Source organism: Zootoca vivipara, chromosome 7, assembly GCF_963506605.1.
Source record: "Zootoca vivipara chromosome 7, rZooViv1.1, whole genome shotgun sequence".
NCBI lineage: Eukaryota > Metazoa > Chordata > Lepidosauria > Squamata > Lacertidae > Zootoca > Zootoca vivipara.
The window spans coordinates 94,367,847-94,391,793 of record NC_083282.1 but is presented as its reverse complement, the minus strand read 5'-3'; the positions used below and the strand labels follow the sequence as shown (position 1 = coordinate 94,391,793).

Below are 23,947 nucleotides of genomic sequence, written 5' to 3'. Positions count from 1 at the left end.
TGTGAAATTACGGATGGCTGGATTGAGGAAAGTTCTTCTCCCTCTCTCACAGCACTGTGACTCCTGGAACAGTTAAGCCTTTCCCCCTTTCACAAATGAATTAGACATCAACAGCCCTTGTTTGTGTCTTGGAAGTGTTCTAACTACAGTTGGCATTGAGAACCAGAAATTGGGGTGGGGGGAACTCACAGCTCTTGGGTCTTCTGCCCTTCTGTCAGGCCGGCACCCTCTACGGCGAAGAGGCAGCCATTCAGGGGGGTCGGGAGGGGGTTGGTCAGCGTCAGCTCGGCCACCAGCCTGCGCTTCTGAACTGGCTCCCCCAAGATCTGCATTTGGAAAAGAGGAGAAAGCTCAGCCGGATGGGGAAATATTGGGGTTCAGTGCCCAATACCCTTTGGGTTCAGTCTGGAGGCCCATAAAATCCAGATTCTAAGGGTCAGCAAAACAGGGCATTTACTTAGGCGCTGCAAGGCAACACAAGCTCAACCAACAAGGACCTGGTGGGCAACAGAACAACTATGAAAAGAGCACAAACATTTACGCACCTATAAGCGTGGGGGAAGCTATGTCCATATATGACAATACATCCTTCTTTTTTCTAACTTCCTTATCTCTTCCCCTAGAATAGCTTCTAACGACAAGATCCTGCTTATGTGATTCTTTGTCATTCTCTCTGGCAAACACAGAAGAACCCCACATGTCCTTAGTAGAATAATTTCATTAAGCTGCACAGTCTGGACTCAACATCTCCCCACCCCCACCCCGAACCTGCAAAGGCTTGGACTAGATGACCCTTCTGAGCCCTTCCAACTCTACAATGTGATTATGCCCAAGGCACCCACTTCCCGGAAGCAGCCATGAAATGCCCATGCAATTTTGCCTTACCCGGACTTTGATATCTGGGTTTTTGACATAGATGTTCCTGGTCTCGAGGACGATCTCGTGGGTCTCGTGCTCCTGCAGGAGAGCCATCACCTTGATCATATTGTCTTGCGTCAGGCAGCTGCCGTACTTCTCATAGAGGATCCGCAAGGGAACGACCCTCTCTGGAGAGGAAGCAGAAAAGAACATGAGCCTTGCCAAAGACGGAATCCAGACTCCTTGGATCTCCTCCAGTTTTAGGAAGATTCCACAATGTCATGTAAAAACAGCGTGAGGGACTGTCTCCTGCCTATACCCAGTTGACCCCTGGGTGGAACCGCAGCTGAGAGAAACCAGCGAAGTAACCGCAGGAGGGAGGAAGCATTCTGGATGCAGCGTCACACACCAGAAACCAACCCATACGACTGTATTCACAAGGGCTGAGGGCACCAGCCTTGTATCTCCTTCAGAACATAGGGACCAGACCAAAGGCCTCTCTTAGGTGTGAGGAACCTCTGGCCTTCCAGATGTTGCTGAACTACAACGCCCATCATCCCTGGCCATTGGCCATGCTTGCTGGGGCTTCTGGGAGCTGAAATCCAGTGACATCAGGCGGTCCAAAGGTTCCCTATGCCGTTGGTCTATCTCAGCCAGCATCCTTTGTCTCGTTGGGGACCACCAGATGTCTCTGGGAGACCCACAAGTGGGAGATGAGGACCATCGCCCTCTCGGGCTGATGTTCTCCAAAGCATGTGAACGCTGACCTTGGAGGTCATATGCAGGGGCGGTTTTAGGGTAGTTCAACCACACTGGGCACATCATTGCAGGGGGCACCACAAATAATAATAATAATAATAATTAAAAAAATTCCTTCAGTAGCACCTTAAAGACCAACTAAGTTTTTATTTTGGTATGAGCTTTCGTGTGCATGCACACTTCTTCAGGAATTTTTTTATTTTACTTCGACCCAGACCAACACGGCTACCTACCTGTAACCAATTATTATTATTATTATTATTATTATTATTATTATTATTATTATTATTATAAGCTTCCCTAAACAGGGCTGCCTTCAGATGTCCTCTAAAAGTCTGGTAGTTGTTTTTCTTTTTGACATCTGATAGGAAGGCGTTCCACAGGGCGGGTGCCATTACCGAGAAGGCCCTCTGCCTGGTTCCCTGTAACTTGGCTTCTCGCAGCAAGGGAACCGCCAGAAGGCCCTCGGCACTGGACCTCAGTGTCTGGGTAGAGCGATGGAGGTGGAGATGCTCCTTCAGGTATACTGGACCGAGGCCGTTTAGGGCTTTAGAATGGAGTGTGAGAGGCAGGGGTGCTGAATTTTAGCACAGGGTGCTGCTGAAATTTAAAAGCCTGATTTCTTGCTCATGAGTTCTCCCATTCCCCTTCCAAACATAGGAAGTTGCCCTCTACTGAGCCAGTCCACTGGCCCACCGAGTTTAGTACTGTCCACACTGGCTGGCAGCAGCTCTCCTGGCTTTCATGGCGTAGTCATTTTCCCCAGCCCTATTTGGAGATGTTGGGGGTTGAACCCGGGACCTTCTGCATGCAAAACAGGTGCTCCCCCACTGAGCTGTGGCCCTTCCTACTCTGCCCCGCTGGTAGGAAGATGGTGAGTTGAACCATTTCCTGTTGCATGTCTCCTATTTCGCCCAGTAATTTGGGGAGGGGCGTGGATGTGGGTCTCCTGCTGCTGCGTTGAGTGATAGCCATGCACCTGCCCTGATGTCTCTTTGGCCCTCAATGCAATTGACATCTGGGTGCACTTCAAAGCCATGACCGGCTCCCCAAACCTGGCTGTGTCCAGCAGGGGGCCAGATGCAAATTAGCTACCCTGGGATGCATTTGGCCAAGACTGGGTTTATGCTTGGCCTCTGCCTCTGCTAAGTCTTGCAGAGTTTTTCCCTTTAGGGAACTTGTGGGTTTTTGTTTTTTTTTGCTTTTAAATCTCTTCCAAAGTCTGCCTAATGGCAAGGATCTTTAAGATAAGGCCCAGTTAATGCAGGGGGGGGGGTCAAGTGGAAGTTGAGCGCCATCAGAAAGTGTTGGCTCAAAGCATATCGGATTCCTTCCCAACACTGGAAGAAAACACATCACTTCTAAATGAGAGAGAGAGAGAGAGAGAGAGAGAGAGAGAGAGAGAGAGAGAGAGAGAGAGAGAGTTTGCTGTAGTTCCCATGTCTTGCTTCTTCAGATTTCTGATTCTTTAATTCAGAATTGCAGCTAAAATGGAAAACTTGGAGAGGACTAAAACTCTGGGGTATTAATAGGATGCAAATAGGACACACCACTTAATGCTTTCAGACATGGAGATGGCATTTGGACAATTCCCCCAGGAGTTAAGAATATAAGAAGGGCCGGCTTCCGGTCCAGCGCCAGCGTCGATCGGCGGGGTCTTTGTCTCGCTCCGAGACAGCCCGTCTTTGCTAGAGGAGGGAGGGCAGCGAGAGCAACGCTGCACCCCATAGAACCCCGGGTCGAGCGTCCCGGGGGCGAAACTGCTCGGCAGAGCCCCAAATCGGACTCCCCAACTCTGCACTAGTAAGAGCGCCGGAGTGAGAAGGGTCGAAGTCGCGGGGGCCATTTTGAGCACCATCGTCGCTCTAGCAGAGAGAAGCTCCGAGCCGGAGGCGGAGAGCGCTGGATTCTTCCAAAAGAAAGAATTAGAAATAAAGACTGTAAGTAAGCTCTCAAATTTGGATTGGATATGGAATATTAATTTGGATTAATTTGGATTTGGGAGAGAGGGAGACAAAACGGAAGCCACCCCCTCCCACCGGTAGCTAAGGAACAGTAAAATAAATACCCGAAGCCACGAACTGAATAGTTAAAAGGTATCCTCAAAGACATAAAAAAGTCCTCCCCTGGATGCAGGGTAAAAGGGGAGAAGGACGATTCCCTGCAGAAAGATGAAAAAGAATGAGGAAAGCCTTTTGTTTCCCCGGGAGCCAGCAGCCCAGACAACCCAGCGAGCTGACGAGGATTTATAAATGAGTTTTATTTTATTTAGACTTTTAAGAAGCTAGGAGTATATGCTTTTGAAATGTCTGGATTGTGAAATGTTGGTTTGTATCTTTGTGAATTTGGAAGTGGAAAATGCAACTACTTTGCTGAGACTGGGAAAATAAGCAGTGACCATTTTCCACCCCACACGATAAGTAGTGACCTTGACAAGACGGAACTATGTCAACAAAAAGGTACTCGCCTGAGTTCCAGCGGATTGTTTTGACAGCCATGTGGGAACTAAAAATAGGACTATGCCGAGACGAGATTCAACAGCAAGAACTAAAGCAGCAATTTCAGATGGTGATTGCTGAATATGATTTTTCAGATGATGAAGATATTGAAATGGAAATAGAAGAGGAAGATGGTGACTATGACAGCGACAGCAATCTGGATGATTTTGACAATGAGGTGGATTCTGATTTGGAGCATGAAGATAACAATGATGATGACTGGGACAATACAACACAAAATGAAGCACACCACAAGGGAAAAGTTGACATTGTTTTACAAAAAGAGAAGCGGAGTACCCCTCCTTTGAGGAGGGAGCGACAGGAACCAATGGAATTACAGATTTCCCACAAGGAGAAGGACCTGAACAACTTAAGAAGGGGAGAAACTCAGGGGGGCCTCATGGATATCTGGGGGGGCAAAACACTGGAAAAAGGGGGTGGGGTGAAGGAAGAATGGGAGTGTAATTATTAGGATGGATTATTAAGATCAAATTAGGATTGTTGACTACGGAACTTGCTGGATTGGAGGGAGGTAGCCGGAATTTGGGGAAGAAAGGTTATATTGGAATTTGTTAGAGTGCAAGAGTTGATTATGGGAAAAGTTAAAATAAAAGAAGTCTAGGGATTTAAAAATTTTAAGAAGTCTATTGAGGGGAAAAATTAGGCAAGGGAAGAAATTTGGATTATGAATTATAGGGATTAAGAGATTTAGTGAAAATGGTATTAGCTAAGTTTAAAAATTTTATGAAGAGGAAAAGTAAGTAGTTTATAGATAAGGAAACTGTTAAAGAGGATAGTAAAGGGATGAAAACCGGGAAAGGGGGGAGGTAGGGGAAGCCCACAAAATATGGTTTATTAATGTAAATTTGAAAAAGATTGTTTTTGTTATTGTTTTCTGTCTTTTTTCTTTTTTATCATTTTTTCTGAAATTTTTTCTTTTTTTTTTAGCATAGTTTTTTTCTTTCTGGATAGCTGGGTGGTTGTCTCCCTGCTTTCTGCCCCTGGAGCTCTCTGGTGGCAGGAGGGGACTCTGGGGGGGTGGGGGAGAGGGGGACATAAACTCAACTACAAAATGGACCATCTTCAACTACCCGCCTGCATGGGATTCTCCTGTGGCAGGGGAGGGCCCATGGGAGGGGGGTGGAAAGAAGGTGGAAAATCTGTCTATGTAAGCGTCTTTCCTATATATATCTTTTTTGTAATCTGTAAAACTAATAAAAATTATTTTTTTAAAAAAAGAATATAAGAAGGGCCTGCTGGATCAGGCCAATGACCCACCAAATCCAGCATCCTGCTCTCACAGTGACTGACCAGATGCCCATTATGAGAAACCCACAAGCAGGATCCGAGCACAAGAGTGACTCTTCCCCTCCTGTGGTTTCCAGAAACTGGGATTCAGAAGGATGGCTGCCTCCAGCTGTGGAGGAAAAGCAGGGCCAATATCCATTGATAGCTCTCTCCTCCTCCATGAATTTGTCCAGTCCTCTTTTAAAGCCATCTAGGTTAGCAGCCATCACTGTCTCCTGTGGCAAGGAGTTCCATAGTTTAACTCTGCGCTGCATGAAGAAGGACTTTCTTTTATCTGTCCTGAACCTTCCAACATTCAGCTTCATTCGATGTCCACGAGTTCCAGTGTTAGCAGAGAGGGAGGAAAACTTCTCTCTATCCAGTTTCCCCATGCCGAGAATAATAAGTTTCTATCATGTCTTTCCAAAGAGGAACCGTGAGCTAGCCAAGGTCACTCCCAGATAACCGGTTTACTGAGCTGTCACCCCGACCTGTTTGAAGGGAGGTTAAACTCTGCTGTACTACCACGCCATTGTTTTCCCACGCGGCATTTCCCCATTAATTTCCTCACCGCAAAGGGTCATTTTAAAAAGGGAAATGGGCTTCTTGTGCCAAAGCACCAAATCCACTGGAATAGCAAACCTGAGTTATTTCGTACCAGATCAAGCCCTGCTTGCAAAATAGCAGCCTGTGGGAGCATTCCGGGTTTTAACCTCCGCAAGCATAGAGGTTTTGGGGGTCCCCAAAGAGTAGAAATACCCCCCAAATCCCCCATCTTGGAGATATCCAGCAAGATGGAGCCTCAGAACGACTCAGAAGCTCAAGTGACCCAGATTGTCGCAGCTTCTCAGGGGCCTATGTTGCTCTCACCACTATTCCTTACATCAATGCTCCCATCAATGGCCCTAAGGTGGATTTCTGCCAAACAGCTGCATTCCTGCCTGAGCCGTCTTGGGCGCTGAACGACAGCCTGCGGTTCGCTTCATCGTGTCTCTGTGTTCCCTTCCAAATGGCTGCCAACCTGCGGGTGCTCAGGCTGTGGGTGTTTTCACCCAGGAAACTAGGCCTGCCTTGGAGCCTCCCTTGCTGCTCACCTCTAAATTCTTGCTGTTTGTCTGGAAGTGAGGGAAGGCATTTGTAATGCAAATGAGCATCCTGGCCAAGGCCATTCTTACATGTCTGTCAGCTGAAGCAAGAGTAAGTCCCCAGGATGGAAAGGCTTTCTTAATGCAAGAGAAGGAGAGGGGGAAGATTCTGGCTTACATGGTTTGTTTAGGGGCTTCCTGGGGCAGTCTGACTGACTGTGGGTGCAGGGGTGGGGGAGAGAAAGGGAGCTGAACTAGACATGGCCTGCCTCTTTCATTTGTAGCATTTTCATCTTGCTCTTCAGCCAAAAAAGGCTCTCTGCACTGTCTGCAAATGTCCACAGAACATCCCTGCTTATGATCTAAAAGGCACGTGGCACAAAAGGAAAAGGTATCTGGAGGGAGGAGGAAAAATGCAGCTGGTTCTTCTTTAGTAAAGGGCCTCTCTGCCTCTCCTAGAAACTGTTGAACATGCCCCGTGGAGGTGGGTATTTTAGCCTGGAGAAGGAAAGGCTTAGAGGGGATATGATAGCCATTTTCAAATATCTCAAGGGCTGTCCCATGGAAGATGGAACCAGCTTGTTTTCTCCCACTCTGGAGGGTAGGACCCACACCAATGTCTTCAAATTACAAAAAAAAGGAGATTCCAACTAAACATGAGGAACAGTTCTATGGTTCTACGAAAGAGAAGGTGAAGTCATACTCCTGCCAGAGTGTCACTTAGTGCACAGCCAGATCCACCAATTTGAAGAACCAGTCCAGCTGTTTCATGGAATTACAGAGTTGGGGGCACCCCCAGAGGTCATCCAATCCAACCCCCTGCAATGCAGGAATCACTGCTAAAGAATCCCTGAGGGATGGCCACCTCCACTTAGAAGGCTCTAATGAAAGAACACCCACCTCCACCACCTTGATTCTTAGCCCCACGGTCCCAGGCACCAGGAGGCCAGCGTACTCCTGTGCTGACACACCCTCTGCATGATGAATGCACAGTGACAATCTTGGTCCGGGTTCAAAGCAAACAAGCACTTCTCCCTCCCTTGGGGCAGGGAGCCAAGCCTCACACAAGTCTCCATCTCCGGAAGGGCTGTTTATCTCTGCGGCTTTGCCTGGGGCCTCGATAGTCACCTCTGCGGAGGTATGCAATTTGGAAGGAACCTGACTCCGCCAGGCCCAGCACTGCAAGGCCCATTGTTTGCTTGAAACCCCCCCGCCTCCCACCCCCGCCTTTCAGGTGCTGTTATATAAATGGGCTGAAAGGAATAGCAGCTGCTCACTTGGAGGAGCCACAAAGGACAGGAAATTGCCTGCTCAGAGTGCAATGATCCCCTTCCACTTACTCTTGGTCCCTCAGGATGGGAATCCAGGCCCTCGTGCCAAAATCCACAGGACGGGAGCCAAGAGGAGTGAGCCAAGCGACAAGCAGCTCACAAGAATGCACAAGCATTTGTGTGTCTGCTCGGAACCTGGACACAATGGCACCCTCTCCAATTCCATCTTGCCTACGATGGCCTGGTGGGGTTGCCAAGAGATGTCTCAGGTTGCCAGCTGAGAAAGAGAGGCTCCCTCCAGCCTTGCTCAGGGGTGGCAGCCCTGTGGAACCCCCCCGGACGTGGTGGGACTCCAAATCCCAGCAGGCCCAGCACCTAGCATGGCCAATGGCTGGGAAGGAGGGTGGACACTGTAGTCCAAGAAGATCTAGAGGGTCCTAACCACCTGCTCTAACCAGAGATGCGCAGAGCTGAAAGTGCAATGCCGGTAGATCACTAGGTGTCTGTGGTAGATCACTGGCTCCCCCCCAAGGAAGCTCAAGAAGTTTGTCTCCCCTAAGAAAAGCTCAACAACTTTGACCTGAACACCCCAAAAGGGGGTAGAACACTGCCAGTCTTTAACTCCGTGAGTAGATCACAGTCTCTTGGGAGTTGGCCACCTCTGCTCTACATCTGGAGATCTCTGTTGCAGTGGAGGTGATGTTCGTGGCCAGGAGATAGGGATGCCCAGGCAGCCGCTCCCCATCGGTGCTTTGGAGAAGGAGGAGGAGGAGGAGGAGGAGAAGGAGGAGGAAAAGCAGAAGAAGGAGAAGGAGAAGGAGGTCTGGGTGTTTGATGCAGATCCTTTCCATTCCGTCACTCCTGAAGCGCAGCAGGAATGCTAAACAAGGAGAAGTGGAGCTGGGGGCGCAGGGAGGTCACACAGACTGATGGGGAACAGCTGGGCTGAAGGGAAGCCATCTCAACTGGAGGAGATGTGGAGCAACAGAGGGGCAGGGGAGGAAAGGGAAAGCTTGCAGCCCAGAAAGGGACCGGAGAGGGGAGCAAAGGCCGCTGGGTCCTGCTCAGCAGGAGGCTTGCAAATCCTCTGTCTGCTGCCTCCGGAGACAAAGGATGGAGCAACAGCACAACATCCAGTCGTTGCTGTTCTACTCAAAGCTGCTCTGTTTCCAGACTCCTGGGATCCAAGCCATGCTCTTGGGGTCAGGGGTTGTTCCCTCTTTCCCTAGCCCCACAGGGACCCCCATATAGGGAGGGAAATGGTTCAAGATCCCCCCCCCCCGATTCCCGAACTCCTGGTCATAATTGTGCACAGACACACACACACCCTTGGCTACAGTTTCGGGAAGGGGGGGAGGGAAAGCAGGTAGAAGGCAGTAATGTTTGGGAAATGTTTGGTACTAAATTGCTGAAGGTCATTAAAACAGAAAGAGATGGCGAGGGATCATTAGGAAAGAAAGGGGCAACAAGACTGCCAGTATCAGAATGCCATTACGGTATATAAATCTATTGCGCGACCTCATTTGGAATACTGTGCACAGTTCTGTGTACATCACCTCAAAAAGGATGCTGTAGAGTTGGAAAAGATTCAGAAGAGGGAAACCAAAATGATCAAGGGGCATGGAGAGGCTCCTCCCCTATGAGGAAAGGCTTAGGACTTTTCAGTTTAGAGAAAAGGGAAGCTAGAGGCAACATGATGGAAGTTTGTAAAATTATGTGTGGTAAGGGAAAAGTGGATGGAGAGAACTTTTTCTCCCTCTCTCATAACACAAGAACTTGTTGACATCCAATGAAACAGAACACTAGAAGATACAGGACACATAAAAGAGGGTGCTTCTTCACGCAGCGCATTGTTAAACTATGGAACTCCCTGCCTCAGGAGGCCGTGATGGCCACCAACATAGTAAAGGTAAAGGGACCCCTGACCATTAGGTCCAGTCGTGACCGACTCTGGGGTTGCGCGCTCATCTCGCATTATTGGCCGAGGGAGCCGGCGTATAGCTTCCAGGTCATGTGGCCAGCATGACAAAGCCGCTTCTGGCAAACCAGAGCAGCGCATGGAAACGCCGTTTACCTTCCCGCTGTAGCGGTTCCTATTTATCTACTTGCACTTTGATGTGCTTTTGAACTGCTAGGTTGGCAGGAGCTGGGACCGAGCAACGGGAGCTCACCCCGTCGCGGGGATTCGAACCGCCGACCTTCTGATCAGCAAGCCCTAGGCTCTGTGGTTTAGACCACAGCGCCACCTGCGACCCACGGTCACCAACATGGATGGCTTCAAAAGAGGATATGGCAAGTTCATGGAGAAGTCTGTCAGTGCTTAGCTCCACACCTGGGGGTAGCAATGCTTCTGAATCCCAATGGCTGGGAATTGCAGGTGGGATTCAGGTCCTGCTTGTGAGCTTCCCGGGGGCTCCTGATTGGCCACTGCAGGAACAGGATCTGGCCTTATTGAGCAGGGGTCTCCTTTTGAAAGCACCAGGCTGCCGGAAGCTGAGTCGGATCATTCTAAGCATGATCTGACTCTCCCTAAGGGAGCTTCACGGGTCCATACAATTAGGGGATGGAGAAGGTAGATAGATCACCTCCTCTCATCTGTCTTTACCTGCGTAGGGCTCCAGGTCGACGTTGAGCAAGTCTTTGCTCCCGCAGTCTGGCCCCAGCGTCCCGTTGTAGGTGATGGTCCGGGCGCCAAACATGAGCCGGCATCGCCGCTCGGTGCCCGTGTTGTTGTTGATGACGGCGAAGACATCAAAGTCACACCCGTTGTTCATCCCCTCGGAGGCCTTGATCTTGACTTTCAAGCCCTCTTCTGGCGGCGGGTAGACCTTCTGGTGCTTCGCCTTCTCAAAGACGGACCTCTCCTCCTCCGAGTCTGCAAAAAGGGAAGCAGGAGCAACTAAGGACCCCCCCTTGCTCAGCGCCAGCAATGTGCCAGGAGCTGCATGGGACAGAGCCTGCAATACTTTGGGGGCACCACCATCCATCACCCCCCATCCCTAGTGCCCCCCACACCTGTAAAAAAAACATAGAATTGTAGAGTGGGAGGGGACCCTGAGGCTCATCTAGTCCAACCCCCTGCAATGCAGGAATCTTTTGCCCAACGTGGAGCTCAAACCCACAACCCTGAGACTAAAAGTCTCATGCTCTACCAGCTGAGCCCTCTATTCAGAATAGCGGTTTGCAGGACCTACTAAGGAAGATAATGCCAAAATAAAATTCAGAATGGTAACAACTAATTTCCACATGTACTCAAAATCCAGCAACAACTACTTAGTTTAATTGAACCAATGAGACCAGCTTTTCAAAGTCTGGCAGTCATTTACATCTCCAGCAGCCCTCGGCCGCCCTCTTGCCTCTCAGTGCCCCCCCCCATGGCAATTCCCCCAGGGAGTGGTGTCACCCACTTTGAGAACCACTGCTTTAATAGGACCCCCCACCCACCCAGAGGGCCTACAAATTCCGGTGCCCTCCCCTCTCCTCCACCAAAGACCTGCCCCTGAGCTTGCTAGAATGCCTGCTCTCTGTGCTCAGTTTCCAAAAGGTCTCTCTGCACATGCCTAGAATATCTCTTTCCTTCATGTATCACATGGAGATGCAAAGATCCTATTATTGATTTGCACAGTCCTGAACAACTCAGATCCAGGGTAGTTCAGGGATCCTCTGAACCCTGATATCCCTGCTTGATCTCACTGAGATCATCTACAGGAGCATTGTTGGTGAGGCTCATTTGACAACAAGGAGCCGACCCTTTCATGTCATTGGCCCAGCCTTGTGGAACTCTCTGCCACTAGAGATCCAGCAAGTGCCTTCTGCACCAACCTTTTAAATGCCTGCCAAAAGCTTTTAACTTCCTCCAGGCCTATGCAAACAATTAAGAATACTTTTCTTTTCTTTTTTTTTGTAAACCACATCGAAGTTTCTTTCTCTACAATCAAGCAATGTATAAATTTCATGAAATAAATAAGAAAGCATCTTATTTGATGTCTATTTTGTACTGTGTGTGGCTTTGTGTATTTTTGTTGTAAACCGCTTTGACTTTTTTAATGAAACAGCGGTCTATAAATGTTTTTATAAATAAATGCAGAAGTTTGGGAGATTGATGTGAATCCTTGTCCTTACATTCAGAGACATGAATCTTTGTCATTATTGAAAGTTTGGAAAATGACTTCCGTATCTAGCATTCCCTCCCTAACTTCCTTCCCTGCCTCCTTCACACATATATACAACCTGGAGATGCTCTGGGTACCTTCCGGGTACTTGTAGTTGTGGGTGATGTCCTCCTTGGCATCCCTGCCCACGCTCTTGGTGCTGATGTGCTTTCCCACCAGGGTGGAGTAGGTGGTCCTCTTCCGAGACATGTCGCTCTGCAGCATCAAATAGGCCACGTCTGCGTTGACCTCGGCGAAGACAAACTTCACGTCATACTTCAGCTTCAGGTCTCCTTCCTTGACAGCTCGGACCGGAGTGGGCCCACAGCAATAGACTCCTGCGAGGAGAAAGAAGCCACCGACCAGAGGAATATTAAAATGTACACTGGCTGTGTGAGGATGAGAAAGGAGGAGGAGGCAGCCCAGGAGGAGAGCCAAGACAACCTCACATGACCCTACCAGAGAAGAATGGCAGATCAAGTTGATGGGCTATGCCAAAATGGTAAAATTGACCGGAAAGATCAGGAACCAGGAAGACCCAAACTTTAATAAAGAATGGGGGGAATTTATAATTTACCTTAGAGACCACTGTAAACAGTTAAAATCGTTAGCAGGATTGTAATAACACTTGTAATGTAACAAGAACTATGGAAACAATGGAGATAATTTATTATTATTATTATTATTATTATTATTATTAAAAGATGCAGGAGAAAAGGCTTAATAATAAGACTCAAGGAGGGAGAGGAGGGAAGTCCAGAGATTCGTGGGAATCATAGATCCATAGAGTTGGCAGAGACCACAAGGGCCATCCAGTCCAACCCCCTGCCAAGCAGGAAACACCATCAAAGCATTCTTGACATATGCCTGTCAGGCCTCTGCTTAAAGACCTCCAAAGAGGGAGACTCCACCACACTCCTTGGCAGCAAATTCCACTGCTGAACAGCTCTTACTGTCAGGAAGTTCTTTAGGTGGAATCTTCTTTCTTGTAGTTTGAATCCATTGCTCTGTGTCTGCTTCTCTGGAGCAGCAGAAAACAACCTTTCTCCCTCCTCTATATGACATCCTTTTATATATTTGAACATGGCTATAATGTCACCCCTTAACCTTCTCTTCTCCAGGCTAAACATACCCAGCTCCCTAAGCCGTTCCTTATAAGGCATCATTTCCAGGCCTTTGACCATTTTGGTTGCCCTCCTCTGGACACGTTCCAGCTTGTCAGTAATGCAAGTAATGCAAAACGGATTAATCCGTTCCGGACTTTTAAAATCAACTCCTAAAACAGCCATTTGACATGAATTTTACTATCTAATGAGACCATTGATCCATATAATGAAAGCAATAAACAATGTACTGCAGCCACACAATCAATCCCTCAGTAACTGAACTGGGTTCCACAGTGTCACAAAAACAAAACAAAAAAGGGCCGCAAAAACAAAAACACAAAATAAATACTGTAGCAAAAACAGACAGACCTTAGCGTAACACTCAAAACGGAAGTGTGGCACTCAAAACGGAACACGTTCAGCTTCCAAAAAAGGTTCGCAAACCAGAACACTTACTTCCAGGTTTGCAGTGTTTGGGTTCCAAGTTGTTTGAGTATCAAGGCATTTGAGAACCAAGGTCCCACTGTATTGAGCGTTAGGGGAATAATCAAGCCAGCGGATGCCTCTTTTCTTTGCCCCTTAATTGCCTCCATTCCCAGCCAAAGCGATGACAGGAAATTGGGTACCAGGCTTGGCGTACATTATAGATACGTTCCTATCTGTAATAAGTGATCGTCATCATTTCCTGCGTTTTAGACATCATTCCTTTATTCTATTAAAGTTCTACCCTGTCCTTCAGTTAAACAACACAGGCAACCACCTCCCACCCCAAATCCTTTGGGGCCTGCCTATGGGGCTGAGAGTTGTAGCCCTAAACCTCTGCAGGGCGCTAGGATGGAGGAGGGTGCTATTGGCTGGCGCTCTGGGCAGAGTTACCTTCACTTTTTTCCTGGGGGGTTGGGTCCAAAGCCTGCCAGCCATCATACCCGCCTGGGAGATCTTGGCGGGTCATCCAGGACTCATTCCAGCAGTGATAATTCCTGTGGGAGGCAGAGAAAAGGGGGAGGGAAGTCCGATAAGAGAGGCCCCCTTTCTCCAAAGGACCCTCACATTCCAGAGGCATTTGACAAGCGCCCAGCTGGAAAATTCTCAGCTCCCACCCATGGAATTTCTCTCCTAGGTGTTCCTGATGAGTGCCAGGCACCCTTGCTGTGCAACATGCTTGAAAACCATTATGGGATGTTCTTATTCCCCGAGTATCCGGCACCTCGTAAGCAGAGGAATCCTATCAAGGCCTGAAATGCAAATCTTGCTGATGTCTGCCTGCTTCCAGCAGCACAACTGCTTTGACTTGAGGCGATAATAGGCGAATCATAGAATTATATAATTGGATGGAACCCCCAAGGGTCATGCAGTCCAACCCCCTGCAAAGCAGGAACCACAGGTAAAACATCCCTGACAGGTGGCCAGCCAACCTCTGCAAGGAAGCTGCTGTTGTTGATTCAGTTGCTGCTTCCCTGCTAGCTGCACCACCAGGAACTCTAAAGTTCCTTCATGGACCGAGCCTTGTGGTCTGAGCCCACCACCTCATCGTTAGGCAAGGCTGACGGGTCTAAGATGCTGCATGCCTTTTGGGGGAGTCCCAAACCCCCACTGGACCCCCACTCACCAGATGAGCTCCCGGTTCCCCTGCTGCAGCTTCCCGTTCTCATCCAAATACTGCTCTATGACCAAGTTGCCGTTGGTGTCGTGGGCAGAGTTGTAGTTGGTGACCACGCGGGTGGGGATCCCCAGGGACCTCAGCACTGGGAAGGGAGGGAGGCAGAAGAGGAAGAGGTGAACAATGGGTGGAACGTGCCCAACAGACCTGCCAAGCTCCCAAATGAGAGAGACACTCGCTTCATGCCTGGCTATACAGATATACTTGCATCTGCTACTATTCCAGTCCTACAATGAAATACAGTACAGTGGTGCCTCACTAGACGAATTTAATTCGTTCCACGGGTCTTTTCTTATAACGAAAAATTCGTCTAGCGAATCCCATAGGAATGCATTGAATTTTTTTTTGAATTTTTTTTTTTTGCCCGTAGGAACACATTAATTGAATTTCAATGCATTCCTATGGGAAACCGCGATTCGCTAGATGAATTTTTCATAAAACGAATTCATCTAGCGAGGCAACCTCCGCTTGAAAAATCCTTTCGTTAAGCGGAAATTTCGTTAAGCAGGGCATTCGTTAAGCGAGGCACCACTGTATTAACAAGCAAAAATGACAAAGGCGGAACTACATGCCTTCTTCCCAAAGGGAGGGTACACAAGCCCAAGATGATGATGATGATTATTATTATTATTATGTTATTTTATTTTTATTATTATTTATAACATGGGTGGTGCTTGTAGGTTAAACCACAGAGCCTAGGGCTTGCCAATCAAAAGGTCAGCAGTTCGAATCCCCACGACGGGCTGAGCTCCCGTTGCTCGGTCCCAGCTCCTGCCCACCTAGCAGTTCGAAAGCACATCAAAGTGCAAGTAGATAAATAGGGGCCGCTACAGCGGGAAGGTAAACAGCGTTTCCGTGTGCTGCTCTGGTTCGCCAGAAGCAGCTTATTCATGCTGGCCACATGACCCAGAAAGATGAGCGCCGCAACCCCAGAGTCGGTAATGACTGGACCTAATGGTCAGGGGTCCCTTTACCTTTTTATTAGATTTATATATAGCCCTTCGTCAGAAAATCTTAGGGCGTTCACAAGATAAAAATGCAAAATAAAAACACAAATAAATGGCTAAAACAAAAGCAACAAAACAATACCCCCCCTCCCACAAACACATTTTGTTATTATTAGTTTGCCCCTGGTGTGTCGGGGGGGGGCCATTGGGCATTCTCCCCCATGGAGAGGGTGAGAAAACGGCTCCCTGCTACAGAGAACGGTAGAACAAGGGGTTGCAGCATATATTAGAACCGTCTCCCCCAATGCACTTTTTAAAAAAGAGCTTGCGTGTGTTTTGACGTGGAAGAGCCACGGTATTCCCCAAATGCTGTTTGTGATGGGGGTGAGCCAAGGAGGCCGCCCCTTTCTGCTTCTCACCTGTGCAGGCCACAGCGGCAAAGACCCAGCACTGCCCGTACCGGACCGGCTGGCACCCATATTTCTGCCACCTCTGGAGGATGTCCACGCTCCCGTTCCAGGCCATGGGGCTCACGCCGTCGTCATACTGGTTGTCCCAGCGCCCCTGCAGGATGCCTTGGTCATCGTTGCAGTTCACCTGCACCCCGAGACACAGGAGAAGGAGGGGTGGCTCAGGAGCAGAAGGTGCCATTTGCACAGTTTTTATGGGGTTTCCAGAGTCCAGGTACAAAACAGCCTGGAGCCATGTGATCCTATTTATCTGCCCAAAGCCTGAGACCCTCTTTGGAGGTCCCCGTCTGGGTGCCCCTATGGAATGAAATGCAGTGGGAATATCCTTCCCAGGGAGGCCTGCCTGGTGCCATTTTGTGGTGTTTTTCCTGTTCATCTTCGGAAAAACCTCTCCATTTTTAAAAACCTGCACTTATTTGATTGAGGGTGCTTTGAGCTCTGCTTTCATTGCCTTTATTTCCTTTCAATGTTACACTTTTAGAATTGCATCCTTTTTCTTATCCTCCGTATGCTGCTCAGAGAAGCTCGTCTTACGGGGAGGCGTGCAAAAGCCAGAAAGAAATAAATACCTGTAGCATTTGGGCAAAAGGCTCCTGCATTGCAGGGGGCTGGACTAGACAGCCCTTGGGGTCCCTTCCAAGTCTAGGATTCTAAGATTTACAAAGGTGCAAAATCTGGGAGGCAAAGGACTCCTAAGCCCTGCTGACATAGTTGCAGAACGAATTACCTGAAGTAAGAGAAAGGTGGCGGCATCTCTCATACACGTTTCAGAATTCAAGTGTCCCCTAACACATAATTTTGTAAAATAAAAAAATTCCTTCAGTAGCACCTTAAAGACCAACTAAGTTTTTATTTTGGTATGAGCTTTCGTGTGCATGCACACTTCTTCACACATAAGCGCCTGGGGAAGAAGTGTGCATGCACACGAAAGCTCATACCAAAATAAAAACTTAGTTGGTCTTTAAGGTGCTACTGAAGGAATTTTTTAATTTTACTTCGACCCAGACCAACACGGCTACCTACCTGTAACATAATTTTGTGTTATCTTATCGTGCAGCCAGCCCATGGGCACGAGTTTGGGCCATCTCAGCTTCGCAGGAAAGCTACCAAGTGTGTGAGGAGGACTCTGCTCTCTGTGGGGCTGGCAGGAAACAACGCGGGCGAGAATCTCCTTGGGACTGGGCAGAAGCTGCCCGGGGAGGCTGCTGCTGGTACGGTCACCCACGTGGAGGGCCTGCCCTATTGCTCCCAACTCACCATGGCACTCACTACCCTGCTGATATAGACAGGGCTGTTGCGTCGGGAGCAGTCCTTGTCCTGGTTTCGGAGGAACTTGGGGTTGGTGTCCAACAGCTGGAGGCAGATGTCCAGAATGTCATCTTCAAACTAATCCAGGAGGAGAAGGAAGGCATAAGAGGAAGAGATGTGGGGCGGGGGGGGGGAGACATCATCATCATTTCTTCAGGTTTTTTATACCAGGTCAACTCATGGCAACTTACAAAAAGTGAAAGAGCAGCAACAAACCCCACATGCATGCATTAAACCAGGTATGCCCAACAGGTAGATCGTGATCTACCGGTAGATCACTAGATTTCTGTGGTAGATCACTGGCTCCCCCCAAAGAAGCTCAACAACTTTAAAAATGCTCAACATTTTAGCCCTTCAGCCCCCAAAACAGGGCTTTCCTCCCGCCTCAGAAAAGCTCAACAACTTTGATCTGAACCCCTAAAAAATGGGGCTTTCCTCATCCCTAAAAAAGCTTAACAACTTTGACCTGAACCCCCCAAAAGGTGGTAGATCACTGCCAGTTTTTAACTCTGTGAGTAGACAGTCTCTTCAGAGTTGGCCACCCCTGCATTAAACCAAGGGGGGTTACATTAAAACATCCCACCAACTCTAAAAGCGCATAGTTTAAAGCCAAAGGCCTGGTTAAAGAGGAATGATTTCCCTGGTGACTGAAGATATATGATGATGGTACCAGGCGAGCCTCCCTGGGGAGAGCATTCCGCAAGCGGGGAGCCACCACTGAAAAGGCCCCGTTCTCATGTTGCCGCCCTCCGGGCCTCTTGTGAAAGAGGCAAACGAAGAAGGGCTTCAGATGATGGTCGTGGGGTCCATAGGGGGAGGGGCGAACGTGAGCTGCTTAAGGCTTTAAAGGTCAAAAGCAGCACTTTGAATTGGGCTCAAAAACTAATGAGTAGCCAGTGCTGTCAGACAGTACCAGGAAATGAAAAGGAAAACACCCAGGTTTTTCTTATTTCCCTGAGCTGCAATAAATCAGGAATAAAGCAAACTAGACAAAATGCTGGATCATGGAAGTCTGCACCCCTAACTCTCTCTCTCTCTAAATAGCCACAATCGGTATTACAGCTGTGCCATGTGGAGAGGAGGGGGTTAAACCTTCCTGGCCACTAACCAAATCACCACCACCGTCCCACAACTATTTGCTGTGGGGTGAAAGGACCCATCTTAGCCAAAGGATGCCTGCCGTATGTGTTCTGTCTGTCTAAATTGTTTAGTCATTTAGTCGTGACCCCATGGACCAGAGCACGCCAGGCACTCCTGTCTTCCACTGCCTCCCACAGTTTGGTCACAAATAAACACCATGGACAATTTGGAGAGATATAAAATATGGATTAGGAAAGAATATGCAATTGTAAAGTTGTCCGTAGGACCCACGGAGGGGAGGGTGGGAAGTCTGGAGATTCAGAGAAATCTCTAAATATGGATATGTATTTTGTATTGTCATGCGGTAATTCTACACTTGTAAAATAAAATAAAAATTATTTCCAAAGGAAAAGAATAAACGACACCACAAAAGGCTCCCTGAATCCAGCACAGGGTCTATCAAGTCAACCATCTAAATCAGGGAAGGCAGGGGGGGGGTGTTTGTCAGGCCCAAAGTGGACAGGGACAAACCCACACTCCGTTTTGCCGCACCTGTCCAAACGCGGGTGCAAATGTCAAAGACATATATTAGCCGTTGACTCCAAGAAAAACCTGAACACGTCTGAGTGTAACACATTTTTTTCCACTTTGCGGAGAGTTTCCCTTTCTGGTAAGGCAGGGGGGAAATAAGGAGGGAAGCTGAGCATGGTTACGGATTGATTAAAATCCAGAACTGCGTGTTGCTGCACAAATCTCAGCAGCTCCCCACGCCCATTGGGTTGGTAATCTGCATTTTAAAAGCTCTCTTAACGCCTGTGATTATCAGGCTAATTGTCCCACTGAGTTCATAGCATTCTCTCTCTCTCTCTCTCTCTCTCTCTCTCTCTCTCCCTCACACACACACACACACACACACACACACACACACACACACACACACAGCTAGCTCCTTTTTCTTTGCCAAGACACTCTCCCTCAAGGAAGATGGAAACAGGGCAACAGGACAGAATTCAGCCCTGGTTGCATCCTGTCCCTAAAGGTAAAGGTAAAGGGGCCCCTGACCAGCAGGTCCAGTCGTGTCCGACTCTGGGGTTGCAGCGCTCATCTCGCTCTATAGGCCGAGGGAGCCGGCGTTTGTCCGCAGACAGCTTCCGGGTCATGTGGCCAGCATGACAAAGCTGCTTCTGGCGAACCAGAGCAGCGCACGGAAACGCCGTTTACCTTCCCGCCGGAGCGATTCCTATTTATCTACTTGCACTGTGATGTGCTTTCGAACTGCTAGGTGGGCAGGAGCTGGGACCGAGCAACGGGAGCTCACTCTGTTGCGGGGATTCGAACCACCGACCTTCCGATCAGCAAGCCCACAGCGCCACCTGGGTCCCTAACAACCAAGAATTCGGGGATTCTCTATAGGTGGCACCATATCATTTAAACCCAGAGCAAGGACCCTTGATATGGGGGGGGGCTCCTGTGACCACTTATCCCCTGTACTAGGTATAAATCAGAGCTGAGGCACAATGGAAACAAAACCTCTGTTTTTATTAAACTCTCAGAGCGGGATAAAGCGTGGCCGGTTCAGTATTAAAGCCACAGTCCTGATTTTCTGTCTGAAATGCCAGTTCAAGTTTAAACACGAACTGTGCTTGCAATCCTCCACTACAGAACTGTTTATATGAAAACAATTTCTTCCTCGAATCATAGAATTGTAGAGTTGGAAGGGGTCCAAAGTGTCATCGCCCTGCAATAAACACAGGATTAGCAGCTAAGGACAATCCACTTTTCCTTTCCTGCAAAAGCACCTCTAGACCTTTGTGGGATTCTTTTCCTCCACTTGCGGGAATTGGACAGCTTTATCCTACCTGGCAAACCCCTAAGAACGGCTGGCTCCTTCCATCGCCAGGCCTTAACTCCAGGTTAAATTCTTCCTTACCATCCTTATTCTGTCCTGATTGTTCAGAATCAGCTCCCCACCAGGACTGGCTAAGGGTCTGCCGGATGATGACCCAATGGTCATGTGTCAAGCACCCCCCACCATCAATGGATCAGGCCAGGGGCTCTTGAAGGCAGCATCCTCTTCTGACAGTGACCAACCAGATGCTCATAGCAAACGTCCCAAGCAGGAACCGGGTGCAAGACCACTCTCCCCATATGGGATCTGCAGCAACTGGCAATTAGCTATTTATTTCACTTTTATCACATTTATACACCAACTTTGCAACAAGTAGCAAAAATTGGTGTGCATAGTTCTCACAACAACAACAACAACAACCCTGTGAGGTAGGCTATGCTGAGAGGCACTAACTGACACAAGGTCAGCTTCATGGCTGGGGGGGATTTGAACCCGCATCTCCCAGATCCTAGCCTAACTACTGCACCAGCCATCATGGCTAGGAAACGCTGATAGACTTCTTCTATGTGTTTACTGGAGGCAAACCTTCCATTCAGCTCTCTATCCATGCATGTACACGCGCGCGCGCGCGCACACACACACACACACACACACACACGCTTATTTCCTGCCTTTTGCCAAAATGCTCAAGAAAATGCAGATTGCTTGCAGCCAGTCTTGAGAGCAGGGACTCCGTCCAGCCCCCTAAACCAGGGGTTCCCAACAAAATTTTCTCGAGGACCCCTCATCAAGCCGCTATTGTGACAATGTGATTAATTCCTAATCCTAAAATTAAAAAGTGAGAGCCAAATTAAGAGTCTTTTATATTTTATATTTATACGGGTTTTACAGTTACGATTTAGGTTCAATGGACACTGACAAGATCGGTTCGAGAGTCACTGACTTACTTGCTTGAACATCAAATGCATTATCTTCCTCTTCATCTGTAGGCCTTTGTCGTTTTAACGAACCACTTTTTAACCAACGGTCCATTTTTAACTACGTGAACTATAGCTTCCGCGAAAAACAACGCTTTGTTTACAAACACTACTGTTTTGCAAAGAGGCAGCGCGCGCCAGGGAGGAGGGAGGGGAATGGAGAAGACAGGGTACCTGCGCAGTAGCGCACAAATGAAGCCGACGCGCGCAAAGCATCTTGGGGAGGTGAGCGTTAGTAGAATGCGCGCGCTGCCTCTTTGCAAAACAGTAGTGTTTGTACAGCGCCACCTAACGGCATACAGCAGAACTACTGCCTCTATCTAATTCTAGTTTTGCGCTAGACTCTGCTCATGCAGGAAGCGCCAAAACAAAAAATCTGTTATCATACGAAATATATTTAATATATTTTTTAATTCTAATAGCATCTTGCGGACCCCTCTGGCATAGCTCACGGACCCCTGGGGGTCCCCGGACCACCTGTTGGGAACCACTGCCCTAAACCATTAGCAATCTACACCTATCTTCCTTCTTATGTTCCCCTCAATTCTACAGCATCACACAGGACTTCCACATTGACCTGCAAACCCAGGGAAATTTTCCGTGATCCCTCGGGCAGGATGGAACCTGCAGGTCATCGGGGATGGTGCTGAGGAAGCTGATTCATGAGAAAGGTGCTTAACCCATCAGCTTTCGCTCCAAGCCGCCTGGAACGTGCTAGACAGCTAGAGGTTGAACCCACTTGGGAGCAAGAGGTTGAAAAGACTGGCCTGGTCTGACAAAGAGCTGCAAGGGAGTTTCTCTCTCTCAGTTTAGGATTTCCACATACTGAGAGCTCAGTAGGGGTTGGCTAGATGGGGTAAGCAGTAAACGTAAAGGACCCCTGGACAGTTAAGTCCAGTCAAAGGAGACTATGGGGTTGCGGTGCTCATTTCGCTTTCAGGCCAAGGGAGCTGGCGTTTGTCCACAGACAGACTTCCGGGTCATGAGGCCAGCAGGACTAAACCACTACTGGCACATGGAGGACCGTGACGAGTGCCAGAGCGCATGGAAATGCCATTTACCTGCCCACCACAGCAGTGCCTATTTATCTACTTGCACTTTGATGTGCTTTCGAACTGCTAGGTTGGCAGGAGCAGGGACAAAGCAATGGGAGCTCACCCCGTTGTGGGGATTTGAACCGCCGACCTTCCGATCAGCAAGCCCAAGACGAGGAAGCGGGACTGGCAAGGCCCATCATTGCTGTGACACAGGAACAAAAACAAAGCTAATGCTATTCTAGGTTCCATCGACAGAAGTAAAGCACCCAGCTAAAGGATGTTTTAGCTGTGATTCCACGCCTGATGGCCACCCAACCTCTGCTTAAAAACCTCCAGGGAAGGAGAGTCCACACACACACACACACACACACACACACACACACCCGAGGGAGACTGTTCCGTTGGAGGGTATGGAGTTATGCGAGCCAAGGAGATAAGTAACTATACAACCTTTGGAAGACTTCTGAAGGCATAGGGAAGTTTTAAAATGTTTTGTTGTGTTTATATATACAGCGGTACCTTGGTTCTCGAACTTAATCTGTTCCAGGAGTCCATTCGATTCCCAAAACCATTCGAAAACCAAGGTGTGGCTTCCGATTGGCTGCAGGAAGACGTTCGGCTTCTGAAAAACATTCGCAAACCAAACACTTATGGTTTGCGGCGTTCAGGAGCCAATTTGTTCAGCAACTCAGCCGTTCGGGAACCAAGGTACCACTGGATATTGAAAGCCGCCCAGATGGGGCAACCTAGCCAGATGGGCAGTGTAATAATAATAATAATAATAATAATAATAATAATAATAATAATAATGAATAGGATGCCCCTATTTTCATTGGAGAAGGTATTCAACAGCTCTTTTCATCCAGCATCCTGCTGTTCTCACCGTGGCCAACCAGATCAAATGCCTCTGTTGGGAAACCCACAAGCAGGATTCAACCACAGGAGCCCTCTTCCACTCCTGCAGTTTCCGGCAACTGGGATTCAGAAGCATCTCTGCTTCTGACTGTGGAGGCAGAGCAGAGCCATCCTCCTGGCTAGGAGCCATCAACAGCCCTCTCTTCCCTGAAGCCTCCTGGAGAAAGTCCTCCAGTGGGGCCCCATTTCTCAAAGCTGCAATGACCAGGACTTTGGCAGAACCTGGTGCACATTTTATTCACGGCTGCAGAGCCTACGGAGGGCAAGAGAGTCGCAGCGGATGCCACTTTGAAGGACTTTCTCAGGCAACAACTGGCTGCCTTGGCTGGAGGCCTCAGAAGCGGTTTTTATCTCGCTGTCCAGGAAGAGGAGTTGGGCAGGCGGACAGCCAGCCAGGATGCCTCTGGCCTGTTTGTGCAGCAGAGATTAGATGCTCGCTGAAGCCTCAGATAAGGACAGAGAACTCCAGGGAGGGAGCAGCTTCCCCCCTGTTCTGGCCCCATAGAAGGACTAAAGGAGGGGAGGGGGCAGCTGTGAGCCAAAGCGCAGTTTGGCTCGGTGAACAGTCCCAACCTGCTGCCCTCCAGAATTAGGCAAATTCGTGAGGGGAGGACCAGGAGGGTTATGCTCTGCCTTCACAGTCGGAGTCAACAACATAGCTGCCAAGACTCCCGTATTCCCCGGGAAAT

The 23,947-nt window shown here is 48.7% G+C and overlaps 1 protein-coding gene across 1 annotated transcript in view; it reads right to left on the bottom strand.

Moving 5' to 3' along the window:
- The window catches only part of TGM2 (transglutaminase 2), a 53,917-nt gene that overhangs the window by 2,876 nt on the left and 27,094 nt on the right, over positions 1 to 23,947 (bottom strand). Inside the window, exons 5-12 of the mRNA XM_035122354.2 lie at positions 17,350 to 17,478; positions 16,042 to 16,219; positions 14,625 to 14,760; positions 13,892 to 13,995; positions 12,008 to 12,247; positions 10,364 to 10,633; positions 886 to 1,046; positions 190 to 326 (exon numbers count right to left, since the gene is read on the bottom strand). Coding sequence (XP_034978245.1) covers positions 190 to 326; positions 886 to 1,046; positions 10,364 to 10,633; positions 12,008 to 12,247; positions 13,892 to 13,995; positions 14,625 to 14,760; positions 16,042 to 16,219; positions 17,350 to 17,478 — 1,355 coding nt within the window. The remainder of the gene's footprint in view (positions 1 to 189; positions 327 to 885; positions 1,047 to 10,363; positions 10,634 to 12,007; positions 12,248 to 13,891; positions 13,996 to 14,624; positions 14,761 to 16,041; positions 16,220 to 17,349; positions 17,479 to 23,947) is intronic.